The following is a 22,222-nucleotide window of genomic DNA, read 5'->3' as shown; positions in this document are numbered from 1 at the left end:
TGGATACTGGGTTCGCCGCACAGCGTCAGGCCTCGGCGCAGCTGAAGGACGATGCCTGCGCAGAATGTGTGTCACACCTCCACGGTGTGGGGGTGCCTGTGCCCAGACACCCTCCGCCGCACCCCCACCAGGTACATTTTATGAACCAGTTGATTTGAGCGTTTCTGACTCGAGTCAGCACAAACCAGCTGCCAACTGTCCAGAGCAGATTCCGCTCCAGAGGAAGCTGCTCTCATTTGTCAGCGCGAGTCCTTCGCAAAACACAAGTGGGTTCATACTTTCACACGACCTTTGTTCACTCAGAGGTGAATCGCCTTCATCGCTCGTATCTTAATCTTCAAAAGGAACTGGTGGGCTCCGGGCAAAGAGTCAAGAATGCTTTCACATATTTGGGAGCTCTGCTTTACGCAACCTCTACAGCAACTCGCCTTTGCTGGAAGGGATGAACGATACTGAGCCAGTCAGCAAAACACCCACCCTCGGCCGGGGTGGCAGGGGGCGGTGACTGTGTCTGCTCTTACGCTGGTGTGAATCAGCCGGCATTTCCCTGCACACAGCGGAGTTAATGTGATTTAAAACCTGACAGACTCCGGATTACACAGAACCCACACAGAAAAAGTACTCAGTTCTCTGCCTCCACCCCATGAACAGAAAGCAGGGGGAGTCATTTGCGCAGCGCAGACAGGCATAGCTCCAGCCAGGGCAGTTCTCGCCCTGCGAAACTCAGGACAGGTTCGTAGTCAGTGTGAAATGGACCACTGTAAAACCCAGCAAAATTCATCACTGTTCTGCTGGGAACCTGAAGTTACCAGTGACACGATTTCTGCTGTACTAAATTAGGAGTAATAATACTACCAGAATCAATGTAGTTAGACTAGGGTAACTGAGAAGAGAATCAGACACATAGTGCTGTGTTTACACTGGTAGGAAGTTACCCCAAAATCAGACCTTTAGAGCAACTAAATGAGGGATGAGAGGCCACCAAGAGCCCATAACATCGCGTGCACAAAACCCCGCCAGCTGCCTGCAGCCCTCCCAAACCTGCACTCACAGCAGAGCAAGCCGCCTCCGCTGCCAGGGGTTTCCCCAAGGCCCCAGCCTCCGCCAGGGCAACGGCAGCTCCTGGGGGAGAGCGCTACCACTGTGCAGAAACCCAGAGCGAGCCATTGGGGTTCTCCCAGCTCCGTCCATCTGCCGTTTGTACCGATTCCTTGTGTGCAGGCCTTTCCGACAGCGTGGAGGACACAGCGCCTCCCCCGAACCACCTACCCCCTTGCTCTCTCTCCCACAGGCAGCAGGAAACCTCTGCTCTTACCTTAGCAGCTAGCGCTTGTCCACACAGTCAGGCAGGATCTGTTCACCATCCCCAGGACCAGCCCTGCGGAGGCAGCGCTGCCAGGGCACCCTGCGTGTGGAGTCCTGCTGCAGAGCTCTCCCTCTTCCCCCTGAGAAGAGCAGAGCCCCTGTGCCCGCCTGACACATCAGGGTAATGAGGGGATCTGTAGGTTTCACAGCCATCAACGCTAAGCGTCGGGGGATTCCTGGTGTGCCTGGCTTCAACTGGAGCTGAAGTTCTCCTATAGCAAGACTGTAGGCACGGCCTTGCAGAACTAACCCTGAATCAGAGAAATCCTGCTGAAGAAGGAGTTTATGATATGAAGATGAAGGAGTGCAGAGTGCTGGGAGAGATCTTCTAAGGTTGATAAGCCTTCAAACTTATCTGAGCCTCATCTTGGAGGCCCTCTTCATTGTGATAACAACACTTAAGTAATCCAGAATTCAACATTTCAAAACCCCTTCCCAGTGGGACCAGAGCTGCTCTCTCTTCCCCAGCCCTGGGACTCAGGTGCATCCTTTTGACATGGACAGGAAAAGCAGAGGATAAAGACAAAGGAGGAGGAAAGTCCCCAGTTTTCACTAGTCAGAGGATTTCTAAGAAAATGCAGGGCTCCCCTTGGTATTTTTTTACCTAAATGGGAAGCAGCTGCAGACAATTTTAGCACAGGGGTGAAGGATGGGTGGTTGAGAGGTAGCAGGTGTGAGGAGTTTAAAGAGCCGGTGCAGCACATGCAGAAGAAGGTACACAGCTGGCCATCTGCTAACACCGCCTCGCCAGAAAGATAGAGGCTGAGCTGCTTCTCCTACGAGCAGAAGTAAAACAGGGCATTTCTGCTTGACTTGTGTAAAATTTTACCAAATCTGTATAACGTAATGCCTCCATCAAAGGGATGTGCCTAAAACTGCTCAGTAACCTCCACCTGCCCGCAGCGCCGTGACGGGACATCTGCGGCAGCCGGCACAGAACCAGGAGGGAGAGCCCCATGTGCGGGAGGGGAAGGTTTAGGAGGAGTCCAGGCACTGATATGCCTGCACAGGTGGAAGCAGTAGCTGCAGACGCAAGCGTAGCTGCAGCGCTCGCTGTCTCTCACCCCTTCATGGAGAGACAGTTCAGAGGGACAAACTCCTCATGCTGTTGAAGAGCGTGCGGTGCAAAACCAACCTGAGTCCTTTCTGTGCCTCTGAGGTCGCCTCCCTGCCTGGCTCCTGCCCGGCCCTTCCCAACTCCAACCTCCAGAGCTGGGTGAAAACAGTTCACTTTCCGTCTTTGAATCTTTATTACTACGGGATATCCAAAACAACAAAACCAACAACACAGTTACAAAAGGAGTTCACGGAGAAATGTGAAGCAGCCTGTGTTTGAAATGCTCTGTGTCACCGTACTGAGTCAAATATAAAACAATGCATATTTATACATATATAAAATATAAAAGGAACAATACATCAGAAATGTATAAACAAGGGCTATGGAGGCCTTCGTGGTATTTACACTCAGAGATACGGCAGGGTGGGGGGCATGGGAGCAGGCAGTGTCCGTTCAATAGTGAGTTTTAAATGCATCTGTGAAAGTCTCTGTGGACAGAGGGAAGCGCAGAGCTGGACTCAGCCCTGCTGGAAATGGTTTGAAGGTTCTGCATGACTGATGGTTTGGGAGAAAGCCAAAGCCTGGGGTTGGATCAGTCACGGGCCAAGGCAAACAGCGAGCAGAGGCAGTCCCCTGCCTCTGCCCAAGCTCTGACAGCCATGTTAGTGTAGCTTCCTGTTCCCAGCTGTGAAACAGGTCAGGCCCATCGCCAGAAGGGAATAAAATAAAATAAAATAAAAAATAATAATAATAAACTCAACAGAGAAAAGTCCCATGTTCACATCGATAACAAATCTTCCAAGCAGTCTCCAGCCCGGCACCGTGAGGCCAAGGCCCTCCCCAGAGGCAGTGTATTCAAGTAAAGGCAACAAGTTGAGGCACTGAGGCTGAGTTCTGTTGGGTCAAACTTGCCGGCTTTGAGAGAAGTCCCAGTAAGTGCTGCCTGCGGCTCCTTATAGCTCCTTGAGGATGATCTGGAACTTGTCCTCTGCTTCCACCATGTCCAGGAGAAAGGCCATGTGGTTGCTGTAGTGCTGGATGATGTTGTTGTCCATGTTCACCAGGATCCTACAGGAGAGGGAGAACGGCTGGGTCAGATGCAGCACATCATTGAAAAGTTTGCGGAGCAGCTTAGTTGGGAGGGCTGGACATTGCTGCACACTCAGGATTCCCACTCATGAATGTGGCCCTCTCCGAAATGTCTCCACACAAAATTCCCATTAGAAATTGCCTTTACTGCGCTGTCATTGATCAGCGTCGCGTTATCGCAGCCGCGTTCCTCGCTGCCTGCCAGCTGGGCGGGGGTTGGCCGCTGCGAGGCTGCTCGGGGAGCCACAGCCCTGGGCAGGCACAAGAAGGCACTGCAGCGTCCACCTTACCCAGTTTGGGGGGCTCAGCCCCTCAAATTTAAGCCATGATACAACACAAAGGAATATCCTGCAGAGCTTTTTGCAATTCTACCCTCGACATGCCTAGGCCCAGCGTTTGCTACACAGGCAAATTAATCTGGATTACGGCAGGGTGTGAATTTAGAGCAGAATTGCTCACTCTTTGCTTCTTGCCTGGGTGCTTTTAGGGGTGCATTATTCTGAACAAGCTGAGACTGCTTTGGGAGTAGATGGAAGTGGTTTGGAATAGGACGCCTTTCTCCTATCCAGAACAACCTCCCATGCAGACGTGCCCTGAGCATTGCCTGGGAGCCCTTTCTGCGAGGAACACACGCAGGCTGAGTGTACGCAGCCAGCTGGGCCAGCCGCTGGCAAATTCCTCCTGGTGCCTAAGGGCACACCTCCAACCCTGCTGCAGATCACACAGCTTCTCTGACCTGGATTCAGTTACATGGAGACACAGGGAGAAGGAAACATTTCAGCAGCTTATTTAAACCTGAAGCTGCGGTTCTGTGCCAGGCAAGAGCCCCTCATTACTCTAATGGAAGTAATGGGGCAGCTTTGCATCACCCCCCTGTGTTCCCATAAATCAGATGTGAAATTTGTAACTGTTTGGAGGAAACAAAGAGAACAAATTATCTTTCTTTGCAGAAAGCACATCCCCTCCAGGTTCCTGCTGGGGTCATTAATGGGGCAATAGCATTAATTATGTAATGCTCCACAAGCCAAGATTAAAAACAAGAAAAAGCTGAGCATCTAACAAATCTAAGAGTTTAACAAGCACAAACACAGGGCCCCGCTGTCCCTCCAGGGAATGCCTTGGAGGTCAGTGCAGCCACACCAGGTTGCAGCCACTGGCTCCTGCCCATTTGATCACAGCGTGTACAGGCAGGCTCGTCACGGCCCTGGCCCAGCGTGCCCAATTTGAGAGGTGAAGGTGGGAGCTCTGCCCTCCTGTCCAGTCTGTTCTGGTGTCAGCTTTGTCCCAGGCCTGAATGCTGCACTGCCGTTTGGCAGAGCACAAACCACTTTACCAACAGGCTATTAATTCTGTCATGGCACAGGCAGGGAAGGGCATCGCACCCAGTGCAGGGGGAGGCTGAGACACAGGGTCTGACACCATCCAGGGGTCTTCCTGATGAATCATAACCTTCATGGCTGCATCTCACCTCCTGGCACTGGACAGGAGCGGTGCCGGGGCCGCCTGGGCGCAGGGGGCCAGGTCCACAAGCCCTGGATCCCAGGGAGTCTGGCCTCCGGCAGGTGCCCCCAGAGAGACAGCGTGGATACCCACGGGTGGGTTGTCACAAAAAGCCTTGCAACAGAGCTGCTCCAATTATCTCTGGCTATCTTAGTGCAGGAAGCCAGAGAAGTCACCTCTGCCTCTTGCTACCGTGCTTCCATCTGATTTCTCAACCACAAAAGGTTCAAGGGAGTGTTGATTAGGAACCTGAGGCCTGTATTGTTTTTCTAGACCAAACCTCACCAAGATACGAAATTACTTATTACTGCTCTTGAGTCACCCTGAGACTAAGTTCATCTGAATGAGCTCATCACATTAAGAAGGCCCATGGCTGATAGTAGGTCCTCACCTGCTGTAAATCCAGGTAGTACCACTAAGCTTCACTAGTTTACACCAGATGAAGATCTGACCCTCAAGGTGTAATTACCAAGGGAGGATTGTTTAGGGTGGAGCAACAGGACAAAATTATTCAAAGGAAAATTAAATCTGGGGGAGCAGGAAACAGTGTCTGACCCTGCCATCTAGTAGACCGGAGAAAATGTTGTGTGTCCCCCACACTTCAGCAATAACCTATGGCATCAGTCATGGCCAGCTTTCATTAAACTAGGTGTCCGATTTATTTTTTATCTAATTTCCAGGTGTTGCCTTTTCTTTTCTTTAGATATCACTTTGCTCCTCCATTTTGGGGAAGAGATGGAAAGGACATCTGCCTGTTTTCCCTCCCATTCACTACTTATCAGATCAAGTAATGAACAAAACCAAAGCAAAACAAAAGTAGAGGTGGCCTCTCCCCTGAAGCAGTGCCATTTCCTGGTCCACCTGCAAACTCATCAGTGCTTGGATCTCTCCTGCCGAACAGATGCTCAGAGTCAGCTGGTTCAGAAAACTCCAGCCCAAGCTGGAGTTACCTGAGAGGAGCTGTTGTCTGATGACAGTCTGATGACCCGTGATGGCCACATCACAAGCCACCACCACAGCTGACGCACCTGAGTTTTGACTCAGTCCTGAAGCTGTAATAATAAACTGACCACCCCTGTCCTTCGCAGTTGTTATTCTTCGAGATCAGACTTGAGGCACTTTCTGACTGAAGGTGTATGGGACAACCCCTCTCTTGAGGCGCCCAGTGTTGCTCTTTTTCTTTCGGGAGAAAATTCCCATTTCTGGGGGTAGTGGATGAGCAGCATCTGACAGCACTGAGGGGCCTGAGTTCAAGAACGGGTCAAGAGCCTCCTGACAAATTTGGATACCTCACTATGGCCCATCCATCATCTTAAAATTAGGAGCATATCTAAAAACCCTCCTAAATGGGGAAAGGCTGCTCAGTTGTGGATTTAGAGGTGAGGGGGTTGTAACAGCTTCCCAGTTGAGTGACACCACATCACAGCATGGAGGAGAAACCACTGCCTCTCGCCCTCCCACCTTGCAGCTGCCTGCAAGCCTCACTTTAGCTCTGTTCCCCTTGAAGCAAACACGCTAAGTCCCATGGGGATCGAGTTATGGTGACACCAAATGAGTTGGAAGATCCCATCCAAGGAGCTTTAGGACTTTCTCATCTCACTGTCACCTGAAAGCAAATACAGAAGCAGGGCTTTGGACTAACCCTCAGCTCCCAAGGTCTCCGTTCGCTTGTTTTGTTACGCAGAGGACCTCTTCGGGGGGCCGTGCTAGTGAGAACAGCAGGTCTGCATGACGCGGGACCTGTCATCAGCCTTGCTTTTCTGCCTGTCTCTCCCCATGCTCAAACTCTGGACCAGGGCCAGCAACAACAATGAGTTCATCTCGCAGGCAGTCACTGCTGCTTGCAAAGCCTGATTATATCTCGCTCGCTCTGCAAGAAGGGCTCTGGATTTAGCTTTATGAAAATAAGCTTGGGAGTTTATGAGTTGTTCCCTTTCCATCAGCTGAAGGGAGAACTTGCTGCCAGAGATGGGGACAACCCAGAGGGAGTTCTTAGTCCAAAAAACATTTCTGAAAGTAGCGCTTGGCTCCACATCAAGACCACTGCCCTCCATGGAAGACTCAGCTGCTGGTCCTCAGCTCATGCAAACTAGCACTGTTCCCACTCAGCCATGGGGGAGATCCACGTGGATGGGTCACTAATAAACGTCACGTTGAAATCACTTGAGAAGCCATTTCACATTTACTGCAAACCTCACCCGTCACCACCTGCAGAGCTATGCCTGTCTCCCAGCAGCGCCTGACAAGTGTCTCAAGCGGGACCTGCATTTCTGTACTGGGGCTACACAAGAGCCACCAATGCCCAGAAAGGTCTGATCCATCACCTCCCAAAGTGAGCGCAAAGTTTGCTATTGACCTCCCTGCTCTGGGGACGGTATGGCAAAGCTGGGAACAGACACTGTCCTTTCAGATCTCCCCTCTTCTGCACCGGGGCTGCCCATGCTCTTATTTAGCTGGTACAGTCTCTTTCTGAGGCAGGGACATTTAGGCACTTGGTTTGGAGAAGCAAACATTTATACCTCTCTGATGGCAGTAAGATAAGTTCTCCATAACCTCAGGCTTTTAGACTGAGACACAAAGGATCACCCATTAAACTACCCAAACAATTCCTCCTTCATCCAACTTTCTTTCCTTGGGAGACTTTACACTCCAAACAAATATAATACAAACAAGCATTATCCCAAATCTTTAAAGCCCAGAAAGATCCGAGTTTTATATGCTTCAAATAGCAAAGACTCACATGGCTTTACTTTTTATTATCTTGTTAAAATGCTATTTCAGCCTATGGCAGGGTACCAAAGAGAATGGGGTTTTAGAGGCACAGCATAAAAGCAGATGAGAGATTAGCTTACCCTCTTTTGCATTTTTTGTAGACTTTGTAAATGCTTTCTTCAGGAAGCCCATATTTTTCTGAAATCTGTGAGAGAAAACATGACAATTCTTTGTACTTGTAAAATGAAATTCCTATGATAAAAACCAAAGATAACACTGAGCCAAGGGTATTCAGCAGCAAAGGATTTCCCCTCCCTTTTACTCAAGACAAAAGGGACGAAGCAATGATCTGAACAGGACAATTTGAACAGGTCTGTGTCTCACAGTGGGCAAATGGGCAGGCTGCAGCTTGGCCTTGGTTCTCTTTCTGATGGCTACTGCCAGGCCAGGAACCTTGGGGAATAATCTTAATTTTCTTTCTCTCATTCTCTGGCCTGTTTGGGGCTTGGTGCTTCAACCTGCTGGGCACAGAGAGTGCTGAGTTTTGCCTTTGCTGGTGCAGCCAAAGCTGAGAGAAACTACAGAAAGTGTTTGACTGTGTCTGCTGTGGATGCATCTGACTGCAGCTTTGGCTGAGGTTTTAGCTGATCTGCAAAGCTTTCTGGCAGACCTCTCCTAGACAAGTACAGTTACAGTCTTAGGACGACAGGAGTTTTGTAGCTTTTCACAAGCATTTTCTGTGGAGGTTTTTGACTCTTTGTGGTGAGGGACGGGGGAGGGAGAAGATGGCAAGGAATCCTCTGTGCTGACATTTTTCAAACTCTCTATTTTTAAAAGTTTGTAAAACCAATAGAGCTTAAAGCGCAGCCATAAAGCCACCCCAAATCTGGGAGGTTTATTGTTTGTTTCCTTCCCAGCAAACTCCAAAGAGAGGTGGGTTATCAGAGACACTGCTGATAATCATCACAGAAATATGTCTGTGTGCTCCTCAAACACAACACAGGGAACTCCAGCATGAGGCCAGAATTGGCTTCAGACTGCACCTCTACAGCCTTGAGAATGGAAAGGGTGTTTTACAATGGAAAATATGAATGTGTTGTCACAAGAGGAGACTTATATTATGATCTGAACAAAACATCTTGCCATAAGGTGTGTTCTTCCCCGCTGCAGCACTAACAACACACACAGCCCATGCCAGGAGCTGTGGGTAGAATTCACCTGCTACTCACAATTTCCATTTCCATTCTCAAGAGAAAGTAGACATGAGATATAAGCAGTCTTATATTCAGCTTCCTATACACCAAGTACCATTGCCCTTCTACCTGCAGTTTGTTCATGTGCCACAGGTTTTTCTATAACACTTACAGCTGTTCTGAGGCCCTGGAGATCTGGTGTCTTCAACATGAGTGCATCAAACACTTCCTCTGACTCCCTCCGCACGTACAACAAGACTGAAAGACATAAAGCACAGCACTGAATGAGGGCTCTTTACAGCATGTTCTCAGAGCGATGTGACCTCATGTAATTCAAGATCCAAGGTTCCTCGAATCCAATGAGACACTGCACTCAAGAAGAGTTCCCATCCCAGGAGTTACCTCTCTGAGGATCTTCTTCCTTGGTTTGCTTTGGAGGGATCGGGTCAAACTCATCTGTGAATGAGGCACCACTCCGTTTTAAGGGCAGCCTAAGCAAAAGGAATACAACACTCAAGAGGACAGAACAATAGCAGCAAACAAAACAATTCCAGCAACCAAACTTTTGATTCAACAACCAATTACTCCAACAAACATCCAGCAATTAAGTATCGGTTTTGTAATTACGGCAGCAGAACGTCTACCAGAGTTGCAACTTCCTGCCTAACGCATACAGGGACATCAGTGAGTATAAGCAGTGGTTTTGGTATCACATCATAAACAAAAGCCTTTTGCACCTTCATGTCATTGTTTCTCTATTGATATCACTAGACAGTGGATCAAGCCTATGGTAAATACTGGTTCTCCCCACTCTAGACACATTACAAGTGTGATTTCTACTTCATTCCAGTTTATTAGTTTATTTTACAGCAGTATCTGCCTTTGGTTACCTGAACCCTTCAGTGATAGTTCTGTGATCATTTTTTCCCCTCTTTCAAACATTGTCTCAATAAGAACATCAGAACAGTCATGGACCAGACTCATGCTGGAGTGGCTCACTGGTAGGGAAAGAAATGTATCTGTGTTTCTGCATCCCTTGAGTCCCTTCTAGGCCAAAGTTTAATGCATATTTTGACACTCAAGGGCATCAGGGAGACACTGTGCTGTGTTATTTTGCACCTGTAGTTATATACTGCCTATGGGTATCAAACAACCGTGACATACCCAAAGAAATAGAGCAGCTAATTGATGGGAAATACAAACTGCCGCATCCTTACCTGTTTGCAGAGTTGGGAACAGCAGGAGGGAGCACCTTGAAATGGAAAGGAAACATCGAACTTTTAGTTTGCACAGTATCATTGTGTGCCAATGAAGCTGGGGGGGAAGGCAACATGGGCACATTTTAATCATGATTTCACTCCTCCCAGTCCATCATTTTTCCTACACAATTAAACCCAAACATCTGTAGGTGTTTCTTAGATTAAATGAAACCTGATATAAAGAACCTATCTAGATTCCCCTCCTCTGCCTAGAAGAGACCTAAACACGTATCTAGCTAGACCCAAAAGCAGGTAAAATCTCATAACCTGCTTGGGATCAAGGACCAAGTTTCTCAGTGACTTCTTTCGTTGTCAACCAGATTCTTCTAGTGCCTGGTTTGATGCTGATGCATCAGTACAGCAGCCACTGCAATCAGATGCTATGGTATTGTCACAGATGGCTTTTTCCCCCCTTTTTGACAAACTGAGCTGTTTCTTGGGGGAATACTGATGAGCTCTGAAGTACGCTGGGTCCAGGTTTCCTCAGGCTCAAGGGGACAGAGAAGGGCAGAGGACAAGTGAGAGATGTCCCACACATGCAGGGACTGATATGGTCACATTTTTCTATGTTTACTTTCTGCCGATATTTTTGCTACCACTCCAGTCCTGTGTGGAAGCTGCAGATGATACCTGTAAACCACAGGAATATCTGGCTGGAAGGAACCTGGAAAGGTTATCTTGCCCATCACTGTTGCATGACTATCTAGGCCACTCCTGACAGCTACGTCTTCAAGTTCACCACATTTCCACAGAAGAATTGTGGTTTGGTTTTGTTTTTTTACATAACACAAGTCATGTCTGGGGGACTGATCAGTTTGGAAATGATGGGAGTGACAGATAAGGGCAACAGGTTGGTTGTTTTTTGAAGGGACTTACCGTGCCACACCTCTGCAGGTTTGAAAAATGGACGTTGGGGATAAACAGGACTGGCTGGGTTTCGAGGTCAGTCTCTGGCCTCAGGAACGTGATTTCATTCCCTCTGAAGCCAGAGAGCAAACAGCCTTTGAGACCTATGGATGGAAAATCCAGTTCATCTCAGTTCAGATGGCAGTTTAAGAGTCAACTACATGCAGAGAGGGGAAAGCGCCTGCCCAAGGTCTCCCGACAGAAATATTAGAAAAGACGGGACCCTGCAGAACGTGGTTTTAAGGGCTTGTCCAGTGCTGTCTCCCCTAGGGAAGGCTCCCTGCCAAGACCCCAAGACAATTCAGAAAGGTTGGTTAGTATTAATAAAGGGCTTTGAGAGTCTTGGTAGGAGACCAGGCTAGAACCCGACTGACAAGCTATTTCTGAATGATGCTGATTTCATCAGGCTTGGAAATACCCAGGGCCAGATCTTGTGGAAGTTAACGGACAAGCCTACGTGGATTTCAAGACGCTTAGGATCAGGTAACAAACACTAGCACTGACCATTATTATTGGAGTCCAGGCATTTTCCTTTCCTTCTGAACTGTTTCCTTTCATCATCCCGCATTTTCCTCTCTGCGCCCTGTGGGGAAGATAAGGCAAAAATTAGGACATTGACAGTTCTAACGTTAGCAAGAGAGAGTTTACTGGCCATCTCTGGGAGGTAAGCACATTAAGGTAAAGGCAGCCTTTATTCAAAGCTGGTCATCTCAGAGACCTTCTACAGGCCATCCAGAAAATTTCGGTTTTTTTCGTTAAAAAACGAAAACAAAATTTACTTTTAAAAATGAAAAATGCAGACAAAAATAGCTGTGAGAAATTTTTCCATGGGAAAATATCTGAGGCTGGGGAAGAACCTCTACGGAGATTCTCATCTCTTCTGCTATTTAAAAACTTGCAAAAAATAGAGTTTTTTACGAGGCAGAATCCCATGTAGGTCTGATATGGGGGAAACTTTCTAAGGACTCTGTTCTACAAAGGCCTCAGCAGTACAGACACATCTCCTCTGTCCTGTCTCACTCAGCTGAGGGGGCTAACCATCTCCATTCCTCAGCCCTGACCTCTAGGCTGTTCTAGACTCTCACAACCTTTCTGGTTTTCCTCCTGGAGCCACTGGCCATCAGTTTAAAATTCCTCTTGGACAACCTGGTGGAAAAGCAACGTTCTACCTTATCACAGAATATCTTGATCTGGCAGACGGCGCGGTGCACCAGCTGGCTGGTTCCATTGCCGTAGTCATAAGTGTCTATCTGGAGGTTGAGCGGGACACCTTTCACTCCTTTCTGGGAGGAGAAGTCAGTGCTCAGGCAATTCACCCCAATAAATACCTGCAAATAGGAACAGAGATTGATATAGCTTGTTGGTGCTGAAAACATTATTCTCAAACAGCAATGAGAGCGGTGGGTAGGAACAAAAGCAGCACCTGAGACATCCTTCCAACCCTCCCAGCATCAGCCAAGCATGTGAGCTGTTGGTTTCCCACCTGAGCACAACCACGGTCCTTCCTAGCCAGTCTCCCCCCACACTTATTGCAGCTCTCCATCTCTATTAACACTTAGGCTATCCACTCCCATCAGCTCAGGCAAGCTTCCGACCAGATGCAAAGTCTGCTTGGGGGTGTTCTTGCTGATATTTCTGCTCTTTCATTAGAACAAGGGACCCTCAGACAGCAATGACCTGGAGGAAGGGAGGAGGGCTAGACTGCAGCTTCAGGAATTACAAATCATTGCTGCTAGTTAAATAAATATTCATCACACACTAGTCTCGTTTATCCTACTACTCCTCCTTTAGGATGGAGTTACCTCCAGTGGGAACTTTTGAAGAAAAGCTGAGCACAGATGTAATCCACATTGTATCTCCCAATTACCAACTCATTCGTGCGACCTTGAAATTCCCCCTGGACTCTGGGGACAGATTTGCAGCTGGTGAAGCTCCCACAGCTCCCTCATCAGGGCTTTGGCTGAGAATTTCAGCCCTGAAACCTAATGTTAGATCTAGTCAGTACCTATATATAGAAAAGAAAACCACTTAACTGTGGTGTGAAGTTTAATTGCAAGAAGAGAAGTAACAGGTGCTACAGACGACCCAAATACCTGACCCCTCCTGTCGCGGCTCCCAGCCCTCGCAGCTCTCTGAAGTCTCACCTTTACCTGCCCCAGGCCAGTGCATGTACAGAGTTTCTGCTAAGAGTTAAATCCAGTTTTGCTGAGGTGCCCCTGAGGGCTTGCCACATACCTGACATATTTCCATTTCTGACAACTTTGCCTTGAAGACATTTGTTAACCTCTTGGGTTGTAAAAGACCAAGGTCACCTTTGGGCTAAAAGAATCCCAAAGCAAACCAGAGCTTTCCCAAGCTACCAGCTTCAGAGAGATGGGGTATGTATGCTTTTCTTTTTTTCTTAGTTACTTCACCTTTTTTTATATGCTCCTTTCAATCCACACTAAATACAAAGTGTTAACGAGAGACTCTGAAGAGATGCAGAAGAAACAGCAGAGCTGGAAAGATGTTGATATAAGCTTTACAGATTTTAAGGTCAAAAGGGATCTTGTGACCTGCCTGGCTCCCTTCCATATCACACAAGCCACAGAAGGGTGGTCAGTCACCTCTGCATCAAAATGCTGTCTTGAAAGGAGGGTCTTTGTTCCCTAAGCTGTGGTTTATTTAAATAGGCTTCACCTACATGTGAGTAGAGCCCTGATCTAGGCTGCCTGCTGCAAAAGGCTTTCTTCAGAGTTATCCATCAGCACTAAAAAAACATCTCTGAGTCAGTCTCAGGTGTACCCAGAGAGTTTATTAGCTAATGGCAATGCTTAAACACACAGAGAAGCATGGAGTCCTTCCTCACTATCCTGGCAGACAAACACTACCTGGGGCCACTGGAATGGAATTGTTTGGATTTGAAACTCTTTCTGTCTTTCAGCTGGGAAGTGGGGGGAGCGTGCCTGGGCCACCAGAAAGGAGGCTACAGTTTTGCTGTGGACCAAGGCTTCCCATATTCCTTCCACAAGCAGTTTGTACCTTTGCTTCTTCATGGATGTTCCACACAAAGGACAGTGCATTGTAGGCTAACTCCTCGATGTTCTGCACTGTGTTGAAGTTTTCTTTACAGTCAGCTGAAATGCAATGGAGAAGCAGTTTATACTCTGGCTGCAAAACTGGTTACATTCCCTAGGCTTTCCACTCCCCAGAAGCCGGCCTCTCACTGACTCCAAGGCTAAAAGAAACCTTGCAATGTAATAGAGGCCATCCTTGATACCACTGGATAAACCTTAGTGTGCATATGTAAGGGATAAGCCAGAAATGACTCAAGGATATTGGCTGGTGACTGCTATTTGAGTAGTGATGTTATGCAAAGTCAATGTAGATTGCTTCTAAATTCAAACAACTGTGTGTCTCGCTCTGAGCCACGAGGTGCTCAGTGAGGTGCTCAGCTGGACGGACAAAACCTCTGTCTGGCCCTGCATAGCACACTGTAAAGCTTGTGTGGTGGCAGTGGAGAAGGACAAGCAGTACCAAAGCCTTTTCTAGCTCAGATTCCTAGACTTCAAGAGGTCATAGGTCACATCTGTAAGAGCCAAAATAGTTTAGCAGTTGCTGTCTCTCTGAGACTCTGATATATCTTGGGCTTCTAGCGCATGTCCCCGCACTTGGCAAACACCATCTTAAACCCCCAAGAGCTCCTCAGCCAGAAAGGATCTGAAGCCAGCAGATCAGCCTGCTCCTCCCCACTTTCCCCCAGGCCAGACTCAGAGCTTCAACTGTGTTATTGTGTATTGGAAATGCAGTAAAATGGTGCTAGAAGTTATCAACCCCACCCAGCCATTGCAATCAGACAGCCCTGTTCATACCGACGTCAATGACTCTCTGCTTGGCGGTCGGCTGGCGGGAATGCCAATGCTTCCAGAACTTGAGCTGCTCCGTCGGGATCTTTTCATTGTCAAAAACGATCATCACAACACTCTGCAACACAGCAAGAATATCCCATATCAGTACACACAGCAGGCTAATGCTTGGTGCCCTCATTGCCCTTTCCATCCAGTGCATCCAGGCAATGAACAGGGTCATGCAGGCAGGCAGTGACAGAGCCAGGAGCAAAACCAAGATGCCCTGTATGCCCCCTAATTACGCTGCCCATGAGTTCCCACTGACTCCAAGGTGCATAAGGATCCTGTGCTGGGGGAATGTTAGCAGTGCTGCAGCAAGTAGTAGGCTGGGACAGCCTAAATGGTCTTTTTCTAACATTCTTAGTTTCAGGAATCCTGTAGGTCTTGAGATGTCCAAAGTATAGCTTCTAAATACCGCTCAGGATTGGAGGACCAGCTTTCTTTCCTGGGAATTCAAGCTCAGCTTAGCCTCAGGGGTGGCTCTGAGGCCTGGCCACACATCCCAGGAGCAAGACGAGGAACCTCTCTCCAGCTCAGAAGTCTTCCCACCAGGGCCCCCAGCCAGCCATCAGCTAGGGATGCCTTTTGTGCATCCCTGACCTTACTGTCTAAGGTTTCAACTGCCAGGTAACATGAAGGCTGTTGCTGTGCATCAGAGGATTAGCTTGCTATGAGTGAATCCATCCCATTCATCGCTTTAAGCCAACATGAGCCACAAAGCCATTACTCTTCATGTTCAGCTCTGTTCCCAGGCCAGTACAATTGTTGGATGTCTGATTACAGCATGTGTCAGCAAAATTGTCAGCTTGTCTCTTACCTTCACTTTATTTGAGGACAAGTGTAAACATTTGCTGTCTCCAGCTGTCCGCAGCGTGATGGGGTAGAACTGTCCTTTGTTGAGGTAGGCCATGGGAGAGTCCCCAGATTTGATGTGAATGGCTTTGGGTGACCCCAGAGTGTATTCAAAGTCACTTGTTTGGAACAAAGAGAGAATGATGAATAAGCACACGCTGCTGTTTCACTCCTAAAGCAAAACAAGGAGACATGCAAGTCTCCATCCTTACAGGTTACAGACACAGTACACAGAGGAGTCTCTGCCCTATTCCCCATCTCACACACCCCTACAGTTGTGATTGAACACCTCCCAGCACAGCACATACTGATCCTCCCCAACACCCTGGGGAGCAGCAGTTCTCAGATATCCTCATTTTACCCTTTGGTTTTGGCTTAAAAAACCTGGTACATTATTGTGACCAGTGTTTTTCTGTGGATGGCTACAGAACCATTGCACAATCAAAAGCCTAAATCAAAACAAACAAAAATAGGTACCTGTGATGAGACTTTTAAAACATCCTAAACTCAGATTCCTGTCTCCAAATTCACACCCATAAATGGCTGACCCAGAAAAACTGTGTCCTAATGGGTCCTGTAGAAACAGGAGGACCTGCAGGACACTGACATCTGCTTGTTTATCCAGGTGTTTAAAAATGGACTTAGAAGCCCAGCTTGTTGAACCATCAGTCTGGTGGGCAGCAACTTTAGTCTTTACAGAAGAGATATGTAGTGTTACACAGAGGAAGGTGTCACAGTTGACAAGCAAATTTCAAAGAACAGCCTGATTTTCAAGAAGCCCTGCTCTTGGGCATTCACCAGCACCTATGAGCATTCAAACCATGAGGCTATAGCTCAAGCTATTTTCTTTTGTGAGGAATCTGTGCAAGCCACCACTGGTACACAAGCCTTCACACAGACCCTTCAAGTACCCCGGAGTTGAAGATCATCATATTCCTATTTAGTCACCCACCCATCTCTTTTTCCTGCTCCACCTTCCTCCCTGTGATGCCATCTCTGAAGATAGGCTTGGCAACTCACTCCTCTTTATCTAGAGCCTGGAGAGCCAGAGAGCTTTAGTGCACAAATAAACAGAAAACAGAAAGCCTCTCGCTCACGAATGCAAGCTGCTGTCTGTGTGAAAATCCCCATGTCTGTCAGCTGAGTCACGGAGTCAGGTAACTCAGGAGGCAAATAAAGTGGGAGGTGGAATAATGTTCCCTACTCAGAGGTTTGATGCGGTATCTAGAGCAGGAAAGCTCTGCCTGAGACAGGGCTGGAAAGAAGGAAGAAATCTCTCTCATGTTTTAGGAATGAGAGGCACTGGCACCTTCTAAAAATCAAGGTTGACTAACAGTGCTAAACCCAAAGTGAGAACCTAAATCTTAGATTAGGAGGAGGCTACTTACCACCCTCATCAACTGTCATCCTCATTTTCTCTGTCATTTACCCCATTCCTAGTAAAACTGTGGAAAGATGGTGCAGCCACCTGGACATATCTGTAGCACAGGAACCAAGCAGTGCTCCCTGGGAAGGGACTGTAATGCACAGCAAACCCTCACAAGGAAAACCTCAGTGCTCCATCTCTCCTCGTGCAGGTCAAGGTGCTGATGAGATGTGACTGGAGCCATGGAAGCAGTCAGCACTGGATTTATACCAGTTTGGCCAACAGAATACAGTCTGAATGACACACCTCTCAAGCTAAAAACATGAACTGGCACAACTCCATCTAGTAACTTGAATTTAAGATTGGGTTTGATTCCTTTTCAGCAAAACATTTCAAACCCTAATCCCTGCTTCCTACTACAAACACTAAAATTCATCACTGCCTTGTGTCTAAAAAGTCATGGAACAGCAACTTGCTCCTAAGGCACCGGAGGGACACAACTTGTCTCTCCAAAAGCATGGATCTGTAAGTTTGCAATGGCCATTGTCAAGACGGGCATTGGGGTGAGGAAAGGGATGCAGTCTTTCCCCAGGGAAGGGACACAACCAAGTGCATTGGAAACCCAGAGACAATGGATTGGCAGTTACCTCTTAACACCATCCGTAGCATAACTCTCAGGGCAAGGTGGCTCTGGCTGGGGTTTGAGGATATCACTGAAGAGTAGCGACTGTAGACAAGTGGAAACAAAACAGTCAAAAGTAGAATCTTTCATTGCTTTGTCCACCCACCTTCTCCCAAACATTACAACAGAGGCCACAGATAAAACATGGACCTACATTTCAAAGCCTTATCCTGCTTCCAAAAACAGTGTAAAAACCCCAACAATTCAATGGGAATGGCATCAAGCTTCTAATGCAAAAGCAAAGTTCCCACTGACTCCAGCATGAGCAAACCCCAAACTAGAGACAGCCTCATGCAGTACCCCCTGCAATGCCAGCATGCAACCCACTAACGGCTCTGACCTCCTGGGGATCCTCTTTGAAAGTGCTGTCTGGCTGCCACCTCTGCTGTGCTGGGGCTACTGGGATGGTCTCGAAGAGGGAGTTCAATGAGCTGTTGTCGTATACATCCCCTGGAGGGACCATGTAGTTGTCTGGGGTGGCATCCAGCTTGCTAGTGCCTGGTGGAAGCATGGCTGGCTTGTGAGGAGTAGGGACACCTTCAAGACTTAAGCTGTTCTTCTTCTGTGGCTCACAATATTCTTGGGTCATGGAAACATTTTCAGACAACAGCTTCATGAGATGGGCTGAGCCATCAAAGGGTGCGATCTCTGGGTCGTACTCCATTCCGTGGCAGTGCCTGGTGGAGAAAGGGTCCTGTCTCAAACCAGGGCAGAGGGTGGACAACCCCAGCAAGTTGTCACAGCAAGAAGCAAATGCCTTGATGTGCTGCTGGGAAGCAAACTGCACAGTCTAGCTGCCAGCTGACCTTGAGTCAGCTGTGTACATCTCCTGCTTGATATGGGAGATCTTAACAGGCCCGTGGGTGATCTCCACCCACCCACACACCTCTCAGTGCAATCAGCAAGAGCCAGAGGTGCTCAGCAGATAAGGGATGATCACACAGAATCAGAGAATATGGTTTAGACGTGGTTTGGGGCTGCAGATCCAGGGCCTACATCCATTATTTCTTTATTTAGGCTATTAAACACTCAGAGCAGCAGGGACAATACGAAAGATAATTGCTATGTGGTCTTTCCATCTTAGTCTTTTTAATGCTCATTGACACTGAACGTTGATTTTTTTAAAATGTCTTTTTTTTTTTTTTTTTTTTTTTTTTTTTTAAGGAAAGCTGATTCTTGTACAAATTCACAAACTCCAGGAGCTTAGGAAGAAAGACTCCCAGAGAACATGAGATCAGTGAAAAATGGACAGGGCTGCAGTATTGGAAGTGAGGTGTACGGCCCAGACATCAGAGCAGAAAAGACTAAGTATAGGAGCTATCAAGTGATAAAGACATGTGCAAAAATGCACTCCTCTCGCACACGGAAACCATCCCTTTGTGCAGCATCCCAAGAACTGGTCCCTTCTGCAGCAGTGACTCTGTGACCCTGCTGATTCTGCAGCCCTAGCTGAGCTGGGAAAAGGTGGCTTATTGCCCCCGTTACCATACTCAGAAAACAAACCAACCCCCACACCTCTTGGCAGCATGAGCTACCCCCAAGGGAAGTAAAGCTGAACGAGTAGCTCCCACCCACTCTGCTTCGAGAGCTTCACCTTCAGGTATGTGCTGAAATTTCTGTAGTTAATAAAAACCATACCACTGTCCAGAATGCAGTGGCCTTTCAGAGAGGAGAAAACAGCTTAACTCAGCTTACTTATGAAGAAGGAATGAAGTATCATTCAAGAGGCTTATTCTGTCAAGTAGTTAAAAACAGACAACCAGAAAAGGCTGCCAAAGTACACAGCATCCAGGAAGGGGAACTGAACTCATAGTGGCAAATGAGCCATTAATTTAATAGTTAATTATCTGAAAACCTCAAAGGACAAATGGGAGTCACTGGAAGAGAATCCTGGGAGACTGGAAGCAAATGGAACAGAAATCCTTATCAGCCTAGTGAGTGGAAGAAGACTTGGTCATTCCCTTCTTGTTGCCAATCCCTTTCCCCTTTCCAATTGTCACAAAGTAGGAAATAAAGACAAATCTTCAGTTGCTGCAAATCAGTGCAACTTCTCTGAATGCAGCTAGACAGATCCTCAGTTGTGTAAATGGGTGTAGCTCAATTTATACCTGCTTGGGATCTGGCCTAAAGAATTTTAATATATGTCTCAGGGTTAATAACCTCCACTGTTGTTGGTAATAACACTGTGCTTTGATGTCTATTTTATGCAAGCTAAGAGACCCATCATGCATGCAAGCAGCTGCAGGAGAATTAGACAGCTATAGAGAGCAAAAAATGAAGCTAACCTCTTTCCTAGTTCATTGCGTCCCATCATACCAGATGGAAGAATCCTCTTCTCCTTTGGGACCTAGAACAAGGCAGAATAAAGAGTTTGTTTATTGTTAGATTTTATTAATGGAAAACAGAGGCAAAATTAGCCTCGTCTGTGTAGCAAGTGAAGTCTCATAGATAAAACACTGGGTGAATAATAAACACCGGGTGAGGACACAGGAGTCCTGGGCTCTCTTGCTGGTTCTGCCGTGGATTCCCAAGGTAACCTTAGGCAAGCCACATCATTTTGTTCTGGGAAGTACTTTCAAAAGCATCCAAGTGAATGGGAATATCAGTCCTATTGGTTTTCATTAGGGCTAAATCTTGAAGCCCCATCCTACAGCAATACTGGAAGAGTAAAGGTGTTAGGGTCTGCCAGGCACCTAGCTATTCCAGCTCCGTGTCTCTCAAAGTATTCCTGTTTCTTACATGAAAGCTGTTGGGTAAAAAAACCCACAAGGCTGAGACTCAAGACACCCAGGTTCAGTTTTCCACCCTGTTCTGGGTTCCCTCTACAGTATAATGGTGTTTTGTGCCTCAGTTTACCATCTGTGCACTGGAGATAATAGTGGCACTCTATGCCTAAGGGTGTTATGAGGTTCATTGCATGAACAACATGGAGACCTCAGGAGATAGATACCCTCCTAAGATGGCTGAGCACATATTTTACCTTCACGCTTCTCCTCTGGGACAAACTCTGCCAAGACACCCAGCCCCAGTGGAAACGTACCATGTAGTAGTCATAGAGGAGGCTCAGGGCAGCCACGCTGTCATCATCTCCATTCACCCTCATCATAGCTTTGGTGGCTGCGGTCAAGGGGTTCTCTAGGTAGGTCTTCCAGGCTTCATCTTCATTGGTATAGGGGAATTTCTGGAAGTTCATGGTGTCATTCTTCATCAGACGCACAGATCTAAAACTGAGCCAGACAGAAGAAACGGAATGAAGGATACTAATTTTCCACAGCAATTTCCATGCCACCCAGCTGAACACATGAAGGGCTTCCCAAAGGCACTGCCGGAATGGAGAAGGGATGCTTTCCTGTCCTTGACTCCCAGAGTCTTTGGGATTACCAATTTTTCTGCCTGTAGCTATGTACAAAATTAGGCCAGAGTCTCTCTGGTGGGGCCATGCAGAGAGGCAGATGTACCTCTGCTTCTCTCCTCCTGCCCCAGGGATACAAAACACCACGACATCATCTGCGACTGCTCCTTCCTCAGCAAGCACACATTACCAGCCAGCCAGATCACGCACTGTCAAGGTGGGATGTTGGTCTGTAACTTGAATGCAACATGATTGGAGACTTTGCAAAATTTTTCCTTGAACTTGGACCTAAAGGCCAGTGCAGCCCACAAATGTAAGTGAACACTCAGTGTTCGGAGAACTTGACCTACCCAGATGAAACCAAACCCCGTCATTTTTCTTCACTGTAGTTCATGGTTTTAAAATTTAGTTCCAATCTAACTTAGGGTTTTTTCAATAATTTGTATATGATACTACTTAGAGGGAAGTAGACAGGCAGATCACAACACCCTCCCTTCCACTAAAAAATTCCTGACAAAGGTGAGGCTCATGGGACTACGTGAGCTGAGAAGCAACATATGAAAATAATGCCCTGCCTGTCCTCTCTTCTGGCACTTTCTCCAGGTCTCTCCATCTTACATTAACAAACTGTCAGACACTTAATTACCCAAACATTGGTCATCTTTCCTTTTCCTCCAGCAAATCCTACTAGCAGCCAGCACAGAAGCGCCTCCACATAGTCCCTGGGTGCTCCGTGCTGCAGGTTCACCCCGCTCAGAGGAGAGGATGAATCAGTGGCCGTACTCCTGTCACGTCCTTCAGCCACGTGTATATAGTGTCACCACAACAGCTCATACTATTCATTATAAAAAACAAGCTTTGTGGACAAAAATTACTTTTTCATCAAAATGGAAACTTCCTGGAAGGGCAGGCTGGTTCTTTATTAGTGGAAGAAGTTTAAAAAAGTTATAAGAAGAAAGATTTCTTTAAATCTCCAAAGTTGCCAAGAGCAGAACTTTTTCC

General features: G+C 47.4%; 1 protein-coding gene across 1 annotated transcript; it reads right to left on the bottom strand.

Moving 5' to 3' along the window:
- Positions 1 to 3,375: 3,375 nt before the first annotated feature.
- Positions 3,376 to 20,989, bottom strand: GRHL3 (grainyhead like transcription factor 3). Its single transcript, XM_059830843.1, has 16 exons — positions 20,909 to 20,989; positions 20,154 to 20,215; positions 19,977 to 19,979; positions 18,209 to 18,545; positions 17,834 to 17,913; positions 15,786 to 15,939; positions 14,933 to 15,044; positions 14,103 to 14,197; positions 12,251 to 12,409; positions 11,586 to 11,664; positions 11,052 to 11,185; positions 10,134 to 10,168; positions 9,319 to 9,407; positions 9,089 to 9,174; positions 7,864 to 7,928; positions 3,376 to 3,490 (listed from the first exon to the last, which is right to left on the bottom strand). The coding sequence occupies exons 1-16, from the start codon at positions 20,972 to 20,974 to the stop codon at positions 3,376 to 3,378; spliced, it is 1,671 nt and encodes a 556-aa protein (XP_059686826.1). The 5' UTR covers positions 20,975 to 20,989.
- Positions 20,990 to 22,222: the final 1,233 nt, after the last annotated feature.

Source organism: Gavia stellata, chromosome 29 (assembly GCF_030936135.1).
Source record: "Gavia stellata isolate bGavSte3 chromosome 29, bGavSte3.hap2, whole genome shotgun sequence".
NCBI classification, from domain to species: domain Eukaryota; kingdom Metazoa; phylum Chordata; class Aves; order Gaviiformes; family Gaviidae; genus Gavia; species Gavia stellata.
The sequence above is the reverse complement of the archived record's forward strand: the minus strand, read 5'-3'. Positions and strand labels throughout refer to the sequence as shown.

Excerpts from the sequence above, each read along its gene's own strand:
- GRHL3 (XM_059830843.1), bottom strand. The coding sequence starts at position 20,974 with ATGATGAGGGTGAATGGAGATGATGACAGCGTGGCTGCCCTGAGCCTC. Across the intron at positions 14,198-14,932 it reads GCAGAGAGTCATTGACGTCG|CTGACTGTAAAGAAAACTTC; the intron begins GTATGAACAGGG and ends ATTGCATTTCAG. Across the intron at positions 9,408-10,133 it reads GTTCCCAACTCTGCAAACAG|GCTGCCCTTAAAACGGAGTG; the intron begins GTAAGGATGCGG and ends CCTTTTGCTTAG.